This window comes from Ursus americanus, chromosome 6, assembly GCF_024610735.1.
Source record: "Ursus americanus isolate L20-20 chromosome 6, mUrsAme1.1.p, whole genome shotgun sequence".
In the NCBI taxonomy this organism is placed as follows: domain Eukaryota; kingdom Metazoa; phylum Chordata; class Mammalia; order Carnivora; family Ursidae; genus Ursus; species Ursus americanus.
This window is the reverse complement of record NC_142132.1, coordinates 16,102,125-16,118,152: the sequence shown is the minus strand read 5'-3', so window position 1 is coordinate 16,118,152 and position 16,028 is coordinate 16,102,125. Positions and strand designations below refer to the sequence as shown.

Below are 16,028 nucleotides of genomic sequence, written 5' to 3'. Positions count from 1 at the left end.
TGGGGGCTGGGGGCAATCTGGAAACTCAGCCACAAGGACTCTGATTTCTTTGCAAGAGTCTTAAATGTTTGTTCACTTTAACAAAATGAAGACTGGAGATGCTGGGTGTGGTTAGTGCAGGAAAGGCGACCCGGGCCGCCTGTGAGCTGGCCTGCGTCTCCGGCATAGGCCTCGGCACCACGTTAAAAGATGGAATATGTTTAAGTGAAAGTAAAACATTAAGGTCTAAACGTGTAATTTTTAGAGACTTCCTCCTCTAACCGGTTCTGCCTGCTCCCTCTTGGTCCTGTTGACAGGTCAGAGGGTCTCCATAGAGAACAGCAACATTTCAGACGGGATGGGGCTGGGGGGGAGCACTGGGCAGGGGAGCACCCACTCGCCCCAGAGACGGATGGGGCGAAGGCTCATGGGCCGTAGGCAGGTGCACAGATGTGGATTCTTCCCATGGAGAGCCCAAGGCCCCAGCCGGACCTTCTCCACCTGGGAGGCCCCTTACCTGTGCATTTTAACACGGTCTCTCTCAGCTCCCGTTTCTCTTTCCGAAGCCGAGCCAGGTGCCCCCGGATTTCTTCCTTCTTCTTCTCCAGCCTCTCCTTCTCCTCTGTGTACCGCTTCACCTCAGCTTCTGTCCTATTCTTGCCAAGTTTGATCTCTATAGACGCAGAGAGGAGAAGCCCCAGGTCAGTGAGGCTGGCACACAAGGGCCGTCCCAACCGCACCCCCCCCTCCCCCCCGCAGGCTCAGACAACCCGGGGCTCTGGCACTGGGTCAGCTGAACACCAGGCCAACCTGGCAGGGATAGACAAAGAAATTGGGCCCACACTTCCTTTGCTGTGTGACCTTGGGCAAGTCCCTTCACCCCTCTGAACCTCTGCTTCCTCGTCTGAAAGGGAGGGAACTGGACTAACTTCTCTGAGCCATTTCCAAAACATTCAACTCTTATCTAACTCAGGCACCTGCAGTGGTCACCCTCAACCTGTCCTTCACAGGTGGACTGGCCCCAGCTGGAGTGACGGCCGCAGTGTCGGGGCAGCTTGACGGGAAGGAGATTTTCTGCTGTTCGGTCTGGATTTTGACGGTTGTGGTTCTCGGGGAAGGCTCCTCAGGCTCTGGACTCTCCTGCCGCGGTGTCTGCTTTGGGAGAAAGCAAACACGGCTTAGCCGGCCCAGGGGCTGCAAAGGTGAGGCCAGCTTCCCTGCTGGGGGACAGCCTTACCTGCAACTCGGGGCTCTCTGGAAACTCTACCAGGGGCTCGTCTGGGGCAGGGCCCGGGTCTGCAGGGAAAGCCTCCGCTGGGGGGTCCGGGTGGGGTGGCGGTGGGGACTGGGCCCGGGCCTGTGCACTGCTGGGGCTGTGCAGAAAGGACTTGACAGGTGTGAGGTCCAGGTAGACTCGGTCGGGCTGGGACTCGCTCGGAGCATCTGTCCCAGGGGCCGCTTCCTCGGGAGTTTCCACCTGCAGAGGAGAGACAGGGGCTTTCAGCATCGCCTCTGCTCCCTGGGCTGTGGAGGGGGCGCCAGACGTGCCTCCTGTCCCTGCCTTGTGCTGGAGTTCACAGGACACGCCTCCTGGGGAAGCTTCCATTGAGCTGGACTTAAAAGGCCAGGGTACAAGTCCTGGGATTGCCATTCAGGAGGTGGGAGACCCAGGACATAGCATTTACTGTTCCTGAATCTCATTTCTTGATCTGGAAAGAGACTAGTGTAACTCCTTCTGGGGCGGTTAGGACTAAATGAGAGAACCCGCAGAAGCCCTTAGCACAGCAGAGTTCAATGCCCAGTGCATGGAACCTGCCGTCACTATGATTGTTCGCTATCACTTTGGGCCGAAGAGGTTAATGATGTCCCTGTTCCCGATCCCGACACCACTCCTCCTACCCCTCACACTGCCCGGCGTGGTTCCCCAGCTATCTGAGCTAGACAAGTCCCCACGCCAGGTGTACCGCACACAAGACAGCCTCCTTGTGCTAGGTTCCTAGACCCTGCAGGCGACTTGGAGTCTGCCCGTCTTAGGGACAATCTGCCGATCTCTGGCATCAAGGTTCGGCGGCGGGGAGGACGGGACAGCCCAGGTCGCTGCCCAGCCTGGGTCCTTACCACGGCCGTCAGCTCCGACGTCTCCACGTCGTCATACAGCATCTCCTGGCGGTCCTGTCTGGGCAGGCCGTCGATGTAAGTGTTCGGCTCTGAGAACTTTCTCTGCATCAGCCTGGAAAACCCGGCGAGACGCAGTGAGAGGGGGATGAGGACAGGGCAGTGAAAGCCACTAGTCTCAAAGAATTCATGACAACGAGAGGAGGTGCAGGGGACCTGGGCACCAGCATCGACCTCATTCTCAACTCCTTTATTTAGAGCTGTCTCTTCCCTCTCTTCCCAGGGCTTTCTTACTGGAACTCCCAGTTCTGAATCTCTCTTCTAGGAAAACAAACTTCCCTTGCCCCAGACACCTCCCTCCTCTCCGGATCCTACTGCCTTCCTGCCCGGATTCCTCCCTTTCAGGACCTTCTTCCAACCACGAAATCCTTTCTCACGTCATCATCACGATGCACTTGGGCAGCCCAGACCAGGCACTTCCCCTTTTTTGCACACAGAAAAACGGATCCCACTGCAGCGGCTCAGCCAGCTTCCACGAGAGCGCCCCCCAACCACCCAGGAGTGCTTCTCCCCGAGCCCAGTCCGCTTGCCTGGAAAGCAGAAGTCCGGACCCTGCTTATTCCAAAGTGCACTAGGACTCGCGGGGCATCGGCAGTAAGGAAGGCGGATGGTCGGGAAAGGCACCAACTCTGCCGTAAGGAGTTGCAGAGCGTCCCCCCAGGCCAAGGGTGCCGGGCACCCGCCCAACCCCGGCCCCAGGCCTGGCTCAGCTCCTGGCTCCTTCCGGGCCCCGGGCTTCCCACTGCTGGGTAGAACTGGGCTGACCCTGGGTTCTCAGCTGCTGCCCTGCGTGATGGAACAGGCCACAGAGGCCAGCCTGGGCCCATGTCTTGACGAGTGGCTGGAATGGGAGGGCGCGATACCGCGAAGCCCCTGAACACTCACAGCAGAGAGGTTTTGGCCGCACTCACGATACAGGACACCCTGTCGGCATCCACGTAGTCGTAGGTGAATTCTTCTGGGTCTGTCTTGGAGCCCGACTCAGAGAGCAGGAGGCCTAGCCAGTGGCCCATTTCCTCAGAAGACTTGGCCTGGAGGAGGCAGAGAGGGACATGAGCAAAGCTGGAGGGTGCCGTCTGGTGCCCCGCGCTCCCGGCCAGGCCAGCAGCACCCCCGCCCCGATGCCCAGGCCTCGGAGAGAGGCGGGGGCCATACGCCCTCACTGTCACTAGCTTAGCTATTCCCTGTCCCTCCAGATAACACTTCTTGCCACCGGGGATACCTCGATGCCCCCTCAGTGATGCTGCAGACACCTGTCCCAAGTACCCAATGTGATTCATGGACATGTATTTCTAGAAGGCTAATGAGCCTGGGCAGCATGCCTTTTAGGTTGATGCCTCTATTTTATAAACTATCCCATGGCCACATATCACCCTATCTGTATATACAACACTGGATCCCTAAGAAATAGCAAAATTCAAATTTATTTTTGTTTATAGTTTCAATACAGTCCTGCAATAAAGGGTATCTTAAATATGTGACCCCAAGTCAGCTGGGTCTGATAAATTATGAAGTAAATCCCAGTGAAGCCGGAGCCTGTTTTCTCCAGGGACAACACGGTCTAATCAAACACACTGGGCATCTATTAAAATGCCAGCACTGTTTCTTGCCTTTTTAATGAGAAAACACTGGGCATTCTATAAAGACTCCAGGTTTACTTTCAAGAGGAGAGACAGCTGCCTCGCCGGCGTGACCCGACTACTCCTCCTCTTCGTCAGAGAGGCAGCTGTGAGCAGAGCTGGACGTGGAGCTGCTTGTCGTCTCCCATTCCTTCTCCAGCGGGCGCTTCCATCCAGCTTTGCGTGGGCACCTTAGCTCCGGCCACCACCCTCTCTGCTCTGCTCAAGTGTGACAGCTTCCTTACTGGTCTCAGTGTGGCCCTTCTTGTGGCCTTTCCAGCCCTTCCCCTGCCCAGCAGCTGGAGGAAGCATCTTGCAATCCCAAACTGAGCATGCCACTGTCCCCTGAAACCTTCCAGGGTCCCCCCCCCTTGCTCTGAGGATCAACCCTCCTTCCCTCGCAGCCTCATCGCGCACGCCCCCAGCCCGTGGGGCTTTTCCACAGTTCACAGCACCCACCCCACGGCTTCCCAGCAACCGTAACTAAGTCATCCACTGGGTAATTCATTGAATAACATCTCACTCTCACGCTAGAATCCAGATGCCATGACAGGGGGCGTATCTGTCTTGTTCAACATTACTGAGCGGGTATCGAGCATCAGAACACAAGCTTGTCCCCGGGTTCCCCTCCAGGAAGCAACTGGGATGTGGAGCTTTGAGCCACCAGAGGGCAGTATTGGAGCACAATTTGGAGGACGACCCCCAGGGAAAGGACCAGGTGAACAGGGGTGAGCCAGGGAGGGTGCTTCCCTGCGTGTCAAGAACCCTGGCTCAGGCCTGCCCCGGCTCAATGCAAGGCATTAGGTCACCTCTTATTTTTGTAAATGTAACATCACATCAAACAGGGTGGGGAGTGGGAGAAACTGTATCACAGACCTCACTGTTCCCCCAGATAAGCCCTAACAATCGTGGTCTCCGCATGCGGGGCCCCATCTGGTGATACACAGACCAAATCAAACCCACTGTGAATCCCCAGAAGGTTTTTCAAGCAGCTCCGGGAGTTATAAATACTCCTGCCCTCAGTGCGGGAAGTAGCCCATTGTCCCTTTCCTATAACACAACCGCTCTGAGGTCAGAAGGGAATGGAAATTTTTTAAAAAATGCAAAGAAGTAAAATGCAAGGGAGTAAAACACACACGCAGGGCTGCACTGCCTCTCCGACTGTAGGATGACGGCCCGGGAGGCGCAGCCGACAGCCCACACCCCCGCGCCCTGCCTCCCCCGCAGGCCAGCAGTACCTCGAGCTTGGCCAGCTCCTCGCCACGGTGGAGGATGCGGAAGGAGTACAGGTGGTCAGGGCTCGGGTCTGGGACCACCTCACAGCCCACCAGGCTGAGCGGCTGCTGGGCCACCTTGCTCCGGTTCCGGTCCTGGTAGAAGTGCAGGTGACTGTCCCTGACGGAGCACCAGCGTGACTTCCACTGGCTGTTCACCAGCACGTTCAGGTAACCTGCAGGAGGGGACAAGGGCGTCCACGGCTGCCACCACCTCCGGGCCTCCTAGAATCTCCCCCAGAATCTCTGTTCCCAGACCTGTCATGCTTTGCCCAAGGAGCTTTCTCACCCCAAGGAGGCTGGGGATCTCAGCACATTCTTGTCTCTCCCTCTGTGCATGCAGCCAGACCCTTGAAAAGGGGGCTGCACGGTATCGGACTAGGTCTGGCCCGAGGGGAGGGAGTTGTGTCATTGGCTAGAGCAGGCTGGCTGGGCACGTGTGCAGGACATGGCTCCCCAGCCTCATGCCCCCGCTGGCAGCAGCCCTCCTCCCCGTCCCTGGTCACCCAGGCCGCGTGCAGGAAGGTCCCCAGCTGGGTCACCCTGTTGCAGGTGCACTCAGATCCCTGGCCTCTACAGCCTTAGCTTCCTCAGTGTCCCCAATAGCCTTTCCATCACCAGATCACTCGGCCTCAGCCTGCAAAGCCCTCCTTCCCTTGGCCGGCTCCCTCTCATCCTCCCAAATGCAGCTGGCCTTGCTTGACCCTCCCGGGGTCCTGCACGCTCTGCTCTGCCTTCCTTCGGAACTCCTGGATCCCAGAACTGTGAGACCTTCTTCCATGTCAGTCTCCCCCAGCGGACACTGAGCTGCTCGAGCAGAAACTTGCCACCTTCACCTCCAGGGCCCAGGGTATGAAGCCATGTGACAGGTCACAGTGCACGGCCATGTTCCCACCCACCCAGTGCTGGGCATACAGTGGGGATCAGGAGTTTCTCAGAGCCACACGAACAGCAGCACAGAAGCACTCAAGCCCAAGACCTAGAAATTCTGGCTCATCCAGGCAAGTGGCCCACTTCCCCATCACAGTTCTCTGGACCGAAGAGAATTCTGGGTCAAGAAAGCAGGGAGCGCAGATGCTGAGTCTGGGGAAGGAGAGCAGCTATGTTCTCTCGCCCCAGGGGACAGGAGCATGCTTCTCTGCTGGAGGACTCCCAGCAATAATCCAGCTACATCTCCCAGCGACTCCCTGAGACCAGCTTTCTGTGCCAGACACCATGCCCCCCGAGCCTGCAGGCAGGGCTGGCACAGCTGGTCACTACTCCGGTCTCCTGACCAGAGAAGCAAGGGGCTCCCAAGGGAGGCCCTGTCTGCTGGCTTCCCATGCCACCCTCCCACCCTGCCAGCCTCAAAAACCGGAACTGGACTGGGACAGGGAAAGGAGCCCAAGGCTGGGACATGGGCTCCATGAGGAAGAGGAAAAGGCCTGGAGGTGGACAGTAGCAGCCTTCAGGCCCCGGGAAGAGCTAGAGCAAGTCCCAGGTTGGGAGCCCAGACCAAGGCTCCCCCCGGATATTTTGAGGGGAGTAGAGAGGACCTCTGTGAGCCCAGCAGCAGCCAGACGCACCCTCTGTACCAGCAACGTGGGCTTCTGTCGTCCCTTTAGTCTGTCTCACTGTCCCCATCTCTGAGTCCTACTCCTGCCCGGGGTGCCACCGCAGCCCCTTCAGCTCCTGCCCAACCTTCTGGGCTCAGGCCCAGAAAGCCCCCCTCCCCCCGATCTCAGAGCAGGAAATGTTCTTTCTGCCCCCGAGTCCTTACAGCAACACAGCGTGCGGCTTTGCAGTATGAAGCCACCATCGCGCTTGGGCTGTGAGCTCCCAGGACTGTGTTCTCCCTCTGCCTGGCCCCTTCCCCAGCTCTGCTTGCCATGCTCCTTCAAGATTCATCAAAGGAACCTAACTGCTGAAAGACCCCTGGGAGGACAGCAGCCCATGACCAGTCACTTGCACAAAGGATCCAGCACCCAGCAAGACGGAGGCTGCGGACAGAAACAGAGCTGCGGGGCTGCCGTCCCCAGCGATGCTTAAAGCAAGACCCAAAACCTCTGTCGGCACCAAGCCGCCTTCCTGGAGCCAGGCTCCCGGCCAGTGGCTGAGCCTGCGGCCCGCAGGTGGTTCTTACTGGATGTCTCGAGGGACCTGTCTGGAGGCTCCAGTGTCGTAGATTTCTTCCTGCCCAGGTTCATTAGGTTGCTCAGTTTGAGGCCAGGAGAAGATTTCTTCTTGACTGTCCAGATAAGAGAAAAAGCTGTCAGCATTGCACTCAGCCCGCTGAAAGGCCGCGATGAAAAGCAGGAGTAGCACACCCGTTCCCGCTGCCTCTACCCCTCCGTGTGTGTGCACACGCACACGTGGACGCATGCGTGCATGCACGCACACACACGTCTGCTCCCTGGACCTGTAGCCGCGGTCCAGAGTCAGGTATCCCTAGAATGACATACTCAAGAGGGGGGACACCAAATCATTTTTTTTTAAGATAATTTCTATATTTTTAAAAGATTTATTTATTTGAGAGAGAGAGACAGCACAGGCAAGAAGGGCAGAGGGAGAGGGAGAATGTGAAGCAGACTTCCCAGTGAGTGTGGAGCCCAGTGCGGGGCTCGATCCCCCGACCCTGAGATCATGGTCTGCACCAAAATCAAGAGTCAGATGCTCAACCGACTGAGCCACCCAGGCACCCCACCAACTCCTCTCACAGGCTATGCCAGCACTTGAGAATCTTCACAGCCTGTAACGGCTCAAAGAGACGGGGTCTAGGGTCAGCAAACCAGAAGAGATGCAGGACTTCTACCCCCGGCAACTCATAAAACTTGACCTCCATTTGCTCATCTCTCCCTTCCTCTTGGGTTTTATCACGGTATTATTTCCAAGCAGTTTATAAGTTGGAGGCATGTTGCAAGCAGCTGTTAAAACCAGTCAGGGTTGAGCCAGGCAGCCACGTCTCACAGCATGGGACACCATCCCCCTCCCAAGCCGAGGCTGACGGCCACAGGCCTTGGTACCATCTTTGGCCTCTGGGACCTCAGGGTGGCCATCTACGGAGCTTCCATATTCCGGGGTTGACAGGTACTTCTCCGTTATATCTAGCTGTGGAAAAGAGGGAGACAAGTGGGTGATCTTGTCTGGGAATTGTCACCTCAGGGAATCACAACGTAAGGGAAACTAAGAGAGAGCTTTCGGATGTATGCTAGGGACCACCGCGGCGTGTGGGTCGCAGATGGCACATTGGCCAGGCTTCCCTCGGGCTCTCTGGGGGACCTGCCTTCACCTTCCGTTTCCCTGGCCCATCCCGGAGACGACCCTCTTCTTCGGGCCACCACACATCCAAGTTCCAAGTTCTCGAGATGCCTACTCCCCCCTGGGGTAAGAGCGGCCCTGTAGCCGGCCCCAGGGTGGCCTTAGAGTTTGCACCCCAGCTAAAGCTGACCGTCAGGTGACATCCGGCCTCAGAGAAGGGCCAGCTTGTCTACACAGGGTCAGACCATGATTTGAGCCCTGGCAGGGGCACCCTCCACCCAGACCAGGAGCTTGGCTTATAAGCCTCTCTGGGCCCTGCCGTGCATGTGTTTAAATAGGGACAATATCCCCATCTGTATCCCCAGGGCTGTTAGGGGGCTTGTGAGTTTCTAGAAGGGCGTGGTGGCTGCTGTTAGAATGTGAAGCACTCAGAATATTCCAACCAAGCTTCTCTCAGAGAACGACTTTGTCCAGATCTCTGGGAAACACATGGAGGGACTCCCAACCAACAGGACTGGGCTTAGGCGGGGGCTCAAGGACGGCTATACCTGGTCAGGGAACCCCACGAGGGATGACCTGTGCCTTCGAGAAGAACAGAGCACCTGCTCCCTACTTGAGACATCTGGGCACCCTCTGCCTTCTTCCCTGCCAGGGCCGGGAGCCCAGGGAAGACACAGTGATGCTCTGCTCTATGCACTCCCAGGCTTCAGGGCGCCTATTTACAGATCCTTGGGGACCTGGGATGTGAAGCCATAGGTGACAGCCGTCCCCTCCCCTAGCACCTGGCCCCACGGCTCCAGGCAAATGAGCAACAGAGCCCTCTGGTTGGAATCAACATGGGGACAGTTCTCCCAGCCCCAAAGCTTTACCAGGAGTAAATGCAAAGAAGGGCCTCATACTATGAATTTCGCTGCTTAACAATGGAGGGCACGCTGACCTTGGTCCCACTAAAGCTTCCTGCACCCAAGCAAGACAATATCAACGTCATCAGTTTTTCTGCCAACCTGAAGCTCCTGGCCTTACCCGAGCATTGTGTGTTTCTTACTCCTTGGGTTGAAGTGGCAAAAGCAGGAATCTCAGCCTCATGCTTTTAATTTTTACAGAGAAGACAGAATTGAACTCTTCCGGGCAGGAGAGAGGCTTACTTTCTGACAGTTCAGGCGCTGGGCATCTGCGGTGTACGGACTTCCCTCGGACGCTCCTTCTGAAGGCAGGCCGCTTACCTCCTGGATGACCTGAAGGGGGAAAAGCCATCCGCGCAGGCCCTTCAGACCCGGACTCACAGCCGCACCGAGCGAGCGCCCCTCGCAGCCCGGGGAAGTGGGTGGAGGGGAGAGAGATGCAGTGCGCGCTTTCCAAGGAACAGTGACTCTCCCTCCGCCCCCCGCACCTGGCCTGGGGCTGGGCAGGCTGCAGTGGGGGAGGCTCCTTCCTTCGGCCCCCTCTCCTGAAGAACCCCACTTGTTCTGCTGGGGGTGGGGCGGGGTGCGCTTTACAGCAAAGCCTCAAGATGGCCAAAGCTGCCAGCCCTCAACGCTGCCAAGCCCTCCTGGCCAAGGGATGGCTGTTCAGTTGTGGGTATGATGAAGGGCTACAGTTGCCAAGGTCCCCCCCTAGCTTTTCGGGGGCTGCGGAGCTTGCTGGAGAGAGCTTCCCACTGCTCAGGAAGCAGGCCTGCCAACTGCCTGGGTCCAGCACTGGCTCTCCAGACTTGCCCGTCGCAGTCCACCCCAGCCTCTGCCAGAAGGAGCCTTTTCACTGGCACCCGGGGGCCTGGGCTGGGGGCCCACAGGTCAGAGTAGCTCTGGCCACGCTAGGCGGGGCTGCGGCTCGGAGCTGGGAACCCCAGGGGATTCCCAGAGGGTAACAACCCTGGGCAGCCACACACACACACACACACACACACACACAGCCCATCTGGAGCCCTTCGGACTGAGCAAGAGTACTTTCAAAGACCCTCCTTTTTCAGTCTCTGCTTAGAGCAGTTTATGGAAACAAGGTCAAAAGCAGAAAAGCCAAAGAACCAAAGGAAGAATGGCTACGGGGATGGGGAGACATAAGGCAGGTCTCACTTCTTAGACGGACTCCAGGTCGGGTCTGGGTCCACATGGTGGACCAAACACCCAACACGATGCTGTGGGAAGACGGCACCAAAGTCAGCCCTCTAGCTGTGTGACCCCGGGCCTAAGCTGTGGTCACCACATCTGTAGGATGGGGCCACACCTGCACCGGGGTGGCTGTGAGGACTCGTGTGTGAAGGGACAATCCTCACGAGCTGGAGCCTGATCTGGGGGAAGCACATGACACCTGGAATCCAGGCTTGAGGGTTTCTCTGGGAGAGTCCTGCCTGCGCTCTCCTTTTCTGGGGCCCTTGTCCCATACTCAGCATTTCCCACCCATGGCCATCTACCCGTCCCACCCTGTGGGCACAGGGGGATTACGCAGAGCTGGGACCTGGAGGCCAGGGAAGGGAGGTAGGTTTGACAAGAGATGCGTGTAGCCGGTCAAGAGCCCGTCACATAGGCTCACAGTGCTAGCAAACCGCAAGAGTGCACAGCTTCTCGGAGTGAGACCCTCGAGCCAGGCCCGCCCCGGTGCTCATCGGACCAGGGAGGAAGAGGGCCTCTGCGCAGAACAGACAGGCTGTGCCTCCTGAAAGTGTTCTTGGCTCTGAAACCAGCAGCAGGGGTCTGAGAATGAGGGCATGTGAGTCGGCGAGGGAGGCCGGGGGCCAGAAGAAGGACAGGTGGGTCTGAGCAGTCAGAGGAACAGCCCTGGGAGCAGGAGCAGCGTGTGTGTGTGTGTGTGTGTGTGTGTGTGTGTGTGTGTGTGTGCGCGCGCGCATTTGTGCACGTGTGTCCATGTGCCTGCAGGTGTTTGTGTGCCTATCTGCAAGTGTGTACATGTGGGTGCACGCAAGTACTTGTGTGTGTGCACACAGGTGGATAGGGATAGAGGGCAGATCCAGGGCCGTGATGAGAAAGGGGCAGCAAGGAAGGAAGGGACCACTCTGGCTCTGTCTGGCCTCACCAGGGATCCCTCTGCAACCAGGGGCCCCTTCTTGGCGCAAACCTTATACCTTCTGGAATGGTCCAGCTTATCTTTAACACGGGGCACACCAGGCTTCGTCATCACTCGGGCTGGACCATTACCTGCGGGCAGACCTGACCATCTGCATGTGTGATGGTAGGACACGCAGGACTGTGGTCCGACAGTCGTGGGTTTGAAACCCGATGCTGCCACTCCCTTGCCAGGTGACCCTGATCGGTCACCTCTTCCCTCTGAGCTCTAATCGCACCCCTGTGAAATGGCGATAGTAACACCATGCACCTCCCCCTGGTGTGGTCAGCGCCCGTGGTAAGAGCTTTACAAGTGACTCCGCCATCTAATCTTAATAAGGAGGCTGGCGATGCCTCTCCGGCAACGAGTCTCAACCGGAGCCCGAGTCCAGGCTCAGCAGGGTGCTGTGACCCTTTCGTTAGGACGGACCGCTACCGCTTAGAACACGGGAGCCCTGAGAATGTGAAGGGCTGGAGACCCTTGACCCTTGACAACAGTCATCCCTTGCAGGAAAAGCCAGGGGCCAGAACTGAGGAGCCCCCGGGAGCCCCGCAGGGGAGCAGGCGTGTGTCCCCGGCAGCCCGGCGCCGCCCTCACCCTGAGCCACTGCTCCGCTTGGTCCCTGCTCTGCAGGCCCAGCACGATCACGTCGGCGTTCAGCGGCGTGATCTTCAGCTTATGCTCCTTCTTCCGCACTTGCTTCTCCTTGTGGGTGACGCTGCTGCCCCGCAGGCTCACGTCCAGCTGCGGGCTGTGGTCCTTGGAGGATTTGTAGCACTGGAAGGGAAGGGAGACGCTGTGCCCCTCCGCCGGGGGTGCCACCGTGGCCTCGGACAGCAGCAGCTCTCGTCCTCGGCATCAGAGTGACCACGCTGACTGCCCCCTCGCCGTGGCCATCTACCCGTCCCACCCTGTGGGCACAGGGATTGCCCCCTCGCCCTCACGCCTCCTTCTTGCGGCCTTGCCCAGGGATGTCCCCCACCCCGCTTGTCCAGGCTGCTCTAAGGTCCCTGCAGGCCTCGGTGAGCTCCCGAAGTCGTCCCCTGCAGCCAACTCTCAGACCTCGGGGCTGGACTCGCTCCTCCCACTGCCCAGCCCGTCTGCGTTTCGCTTGCCGCCCTCGGGAAGGGCTGCAGGGAACGAAGACCCCGCTCACTAGCTGCTTAGTTACGGAGATGATTTGTAGCAAAAAAAGAAAGGGACTTGCTTCCCCTCCCAGACCAAATAGCTCGCCCCTGTTTGTCACGGGTCTAAAGGGGGCGGGGCCCTCACAGGGCTGTGGAACAGGATTCCCAGGAAGAACATGTGCGCAGAGCATGACGTGACCCAGGAAGAAAGCGTGTTCATAATGATTCCAAGGAACTTCAAATTAGGACATAAAACAGATTTGTAATTGAGAATAACAGGAAACAGGGCTGTGGTCAGTGTAATATCTTCTGATTCCTTTACGGGTTTTGTCTTATAATCAGTGATTCAACATATCGCGACTTTGGAGACAATGCCTCTGATTCTAACATTGTAACAGGTGAATGCAGCGGCCAGAACGGGGGCTGGGGAGTCCTGACCCGGCAGCAGGCTCCGCCCCAAATGGCCAGGGGTCGGGATGTGAGGAAGAATGAGCCCTCAGACTGGGCGACGAGATCCCTGGAAACTGCGTCTATGCGAAGGGACTGCGGGCAGCGGGTGGTAATCCCAGCCCCCTGTAGACACCTATCAAACCATGAGACCTTCTAAGCACATTCATCCATGCACACGACGCTCTGCCTACGATTTCAGGTGAGGGAGGGGAGAAAGCCTCCAGAGAGAAAAGGCTCCAACCACCGGGTATCAGGCAGGGTCCCTCTCCCCGACTCCCCCGAGAGACAGAGGATGGGAACACCATAGGAGCCCGACTGACCAGGAGCCGGGTGTCCTTGATGACGCAGAGCTGCTTGGCCCACTGCCCCAGCCACTTCTTGCGCCAGAGGAAGGCACAGATGCGGGCATCGCGCATCAGCTCGATGCTGGCCTCAGGCGAGGGCCACTGGTAGGGGGCCGACTTGCCCTTGCTGTTTTCCTCTTCATCGTAGGACTCGTAGGAGCTGCTCACCGCCTCTCCGTCCTCTGCAAGGAAGACCCACGTAGTCAGGGCCCCACCGGGCAAGGGACCTTCGTCCAGGAGGGAGGGCAGGAGGCAGGGGCAGTCGGGGGGCCTCCAAGCCACAACCCCCCTGCCTTTCCGGGCCCCTGAACCAGCCTGACAGGCACCAGCCACAGACCTGGGCAGGCCCGGCCCCCAAACCCCCTCAGGGAAGCTTCTTGGATGCTGCTTCTGGCCACAGACACAACAAAACAAAACTGAGTCTCTCCCTTTTCCTGCTCACATCTGTCATCCCAGGCTGCACAGAAACCTCTGACAAGACACTGCCCACAGGCGACCGTCCACACTTGACAAGGCCAGTCCCCCCTGGAGGCCTTTGTCTCCTCACCTGAGGAATTTAGCAGTGGGGGGAGCCTGGCACCCGGGCAATCTAAGGGGCCAGAGGAAGGGGCCACCGTTGGAGCCCGAGGTGGGCACGTGGTAAGCGCCCCCCACCCCCCGACAGCGGGGGGAGGGGCTGCAGTTTCTTAGGGTGAGATAAGCCACAGCAGGAAGCAGCTCTGTGGGGAAGGCGCCCGCCCCCTTGGTCACAGCCCTTTTCCCAACCCGCTGCCAGCCTCCCCAGACTCCGCTCGCTCTCGCCACCGCACACCTCCCAGCACAGACAGCCCTTCCTGCGGTTTCCACCTCTGACCCGGCCTCCACTTCTGGCAGCCAGCCAGCCTCACACTTTGTTCCGTTGGAGACAAGCCCCGAGCTCACCGAGCACAAACTGTGTTCAATTCTAGGCACGCTGGTGTGCCTGTTTCTGTTCCCTCCCAATCCCCCGCTGCACCCCGTGAGAGGCGCTCTGTTCTCCAGACCCCATTCTGCTATTCAAGGCCAACCAAAACTAGGTGAAGAAAAGAGTAAATCAGTAAAACCCGGAAAAGCAGGACAAGGAGAAAAGAGAACCTCAGGATCCCCTGGTCAACCCCTGGCTCAACACAGGAATCCTGTCTGTGGGAACCTTGCTGCTGCTGCTGCTGCTGCTGCTCCAGCCTCTGCTTGAATTCCTCTGGATGGGGAGCTCACTACCTTCTGATCACTGGATACTTCCTTCCATGACTGGGGAGCTCTAACAGAAAGTCGGGCCACCATCTACTTCCCTGTAACTTCTACAGACTCGTTCCATCCCCTTGAGTCAGGGTGAAGGCACCTCCTCGATCCTCCCCTCCTATCTCCTTTGGAGAAAAGTCAGCCCACGGGCCCTTAGCCTTCCCTTCTGCAGCTGCCCCTTCTACTCTCTGCACTAGGAAAACAGAACCACATTTGCCTTAGAATACAGAAAACCAGAATGAGGCCACGGCCATGGTTATTCTAGCTACAGGGCCAATGAAAATGTGTTTTACTCTTTCTAACAATAACGCTTTCAATATGTTAACATCAGCTTTAACAGCAGTGTGGCTCTGTTCCCCTCCACAGCTTAACAAAAAAGCTGCGCAGCTCCTACCCTCACACCTGTGAAATACGCAAAGCTGGGAAAGAGCGGTGCCGCCAGTGGGAGACCGAACTCTCCCGCTGCCCTGCCGGTAATACCGTAACGCACACGAGCCTCTCAGAAAGCAATCTGGCAGCCTGTTGCTGCGAGAGTCATAAAAACACCCATACCCTTTGACCCAATTGCCCTGGAGTTATTCCTAGGAAATCAGAGAAGGGAGAGGGGAGGTTACATGTGTCAAGATACTCATTGCAGTGCCATTTACAGTCAGCGGAGGGAGAGCGGGGAACGTGTGATGCCCCCACGTCGGACAGGCCGTGCAACAATGACCACTGGGAACTCTGAACACTAATCGGCAGCTCAAAAAATAGGATGCTAAGTGAGGAGGCATAATTAAAATTCTCCGTGCGGATGGACGGGTGCCGAGGGGCAACAGGATGAACTCAAGAGAGCTGATCTGATCCGGTGGTGGGAGCAGGGGGATTTTATCCAAAAACAACGACAAAAGTCCTGTCAGTATGGTGTAATCTATACAATAAGGGAAATAAGAGGAACGATGCAATGTCATGGAATGCCTCCTTCAGTCAGAAAAATTAAGAGGGAGGCCACAGAGTTTAGCAGAAAAAACTTGGCCAAATCCCCCCACTGTCTATGCTTCTGGGGTTGGCCCAGGAGTTCCGTGGAGAATTCTAACACCGGCCCATCCACTTTCAAGGGGCTAAGGGGAAGCTGAGAAGACACAGCAAAGCACAGAACCTCAAACTACCCGGAGTAGCTTAGGGGGATTTTATTATTTATCTCTAAGCGACCATAGCAGGGCCATGGATGTAAGACAGTCTTAAAACAGATACGTGGCTTCCAGGGGTCACAGGAGGAACAGGAGTGAAAGGCAGGAAGCTCAGGTAATTCCGTCCCCTTCCGGTATACATCCCTGGGTGGACCGCCCCCCACCGTGTGCTGCTGGAGGTCTGGGAACGGAGGGCAGAGCCACCATGCAGCGCCCCGGTCCTTCCCCCGTGCATTCGGATGCCACTGGCAGGGGTCTGGAAGGCAGAGGAAGTCTCTCCTTCTGGAGGGTGATACACCATGTGCGCATGCAGGACCCATGCACAAGGCCGGGAAGG

The 16,028-nt window shown here is 57.7% G+C and overlaps 1 protein-coding gene across 7 annotated transcripts in view; it reads right to left on the bottom strand.

The window, feature by feature from the left end:
* AFAP1L2 (actin filament associated protein 1 like 2) overlaps positions 1–16,028 on the bottom strand; it is a 95,402-nt gene that overhangs the window by 3,868 nt on the left and 75,506 nt on the right. For 5 of the 7 annotated variants that reach the window (XM_087862686.1, XM_045803196.2, XM_045803194.2 and 2 more), the window contains 11 exons: positions 13,242–13,447; positions 11,942–12,121; positions 9,430–9,519; positions 8,050–8,134; positions 7,170–7,274; positions 5,012–5,223; positions 3,040–3,185; positions 2,098–2,209; positions 1,217–1,456; positions 957–1,134; positions 497–652 (listed from right to left, as the gene is read on the bottom strand). In XM_087862686.1, the coding sequence (XP_087718812.1) occupies positions 497–652; positions 957–1,134; positions 1,217–1,456; positions 2,098–2,209; positions 3,040–3,185; positions 5,012–5,223; positions 7,170–7,274; positions 8,050–8,134; positions 9,430–9,519; positions 11,942–12,121; positions 13,242–13,447 (1,710 nt within the window). The remainder of the gene's footprint in view (positions 1–496; positions 653–956; positions 1,135–1,216; positions 1,457–2,097; positions 2,210–3,039; positions 3,186–5,011; positions 5,224–7,169; positions 7,275–8,049; positions 8,135–9,429; positions 9,520–11,941; positions 12,122–13,241; positions 13,448–16,028) is intronic. The other 2 variants (XM_087862687.1, XM_045803195.2) reach the window with 1 other exon arrangement.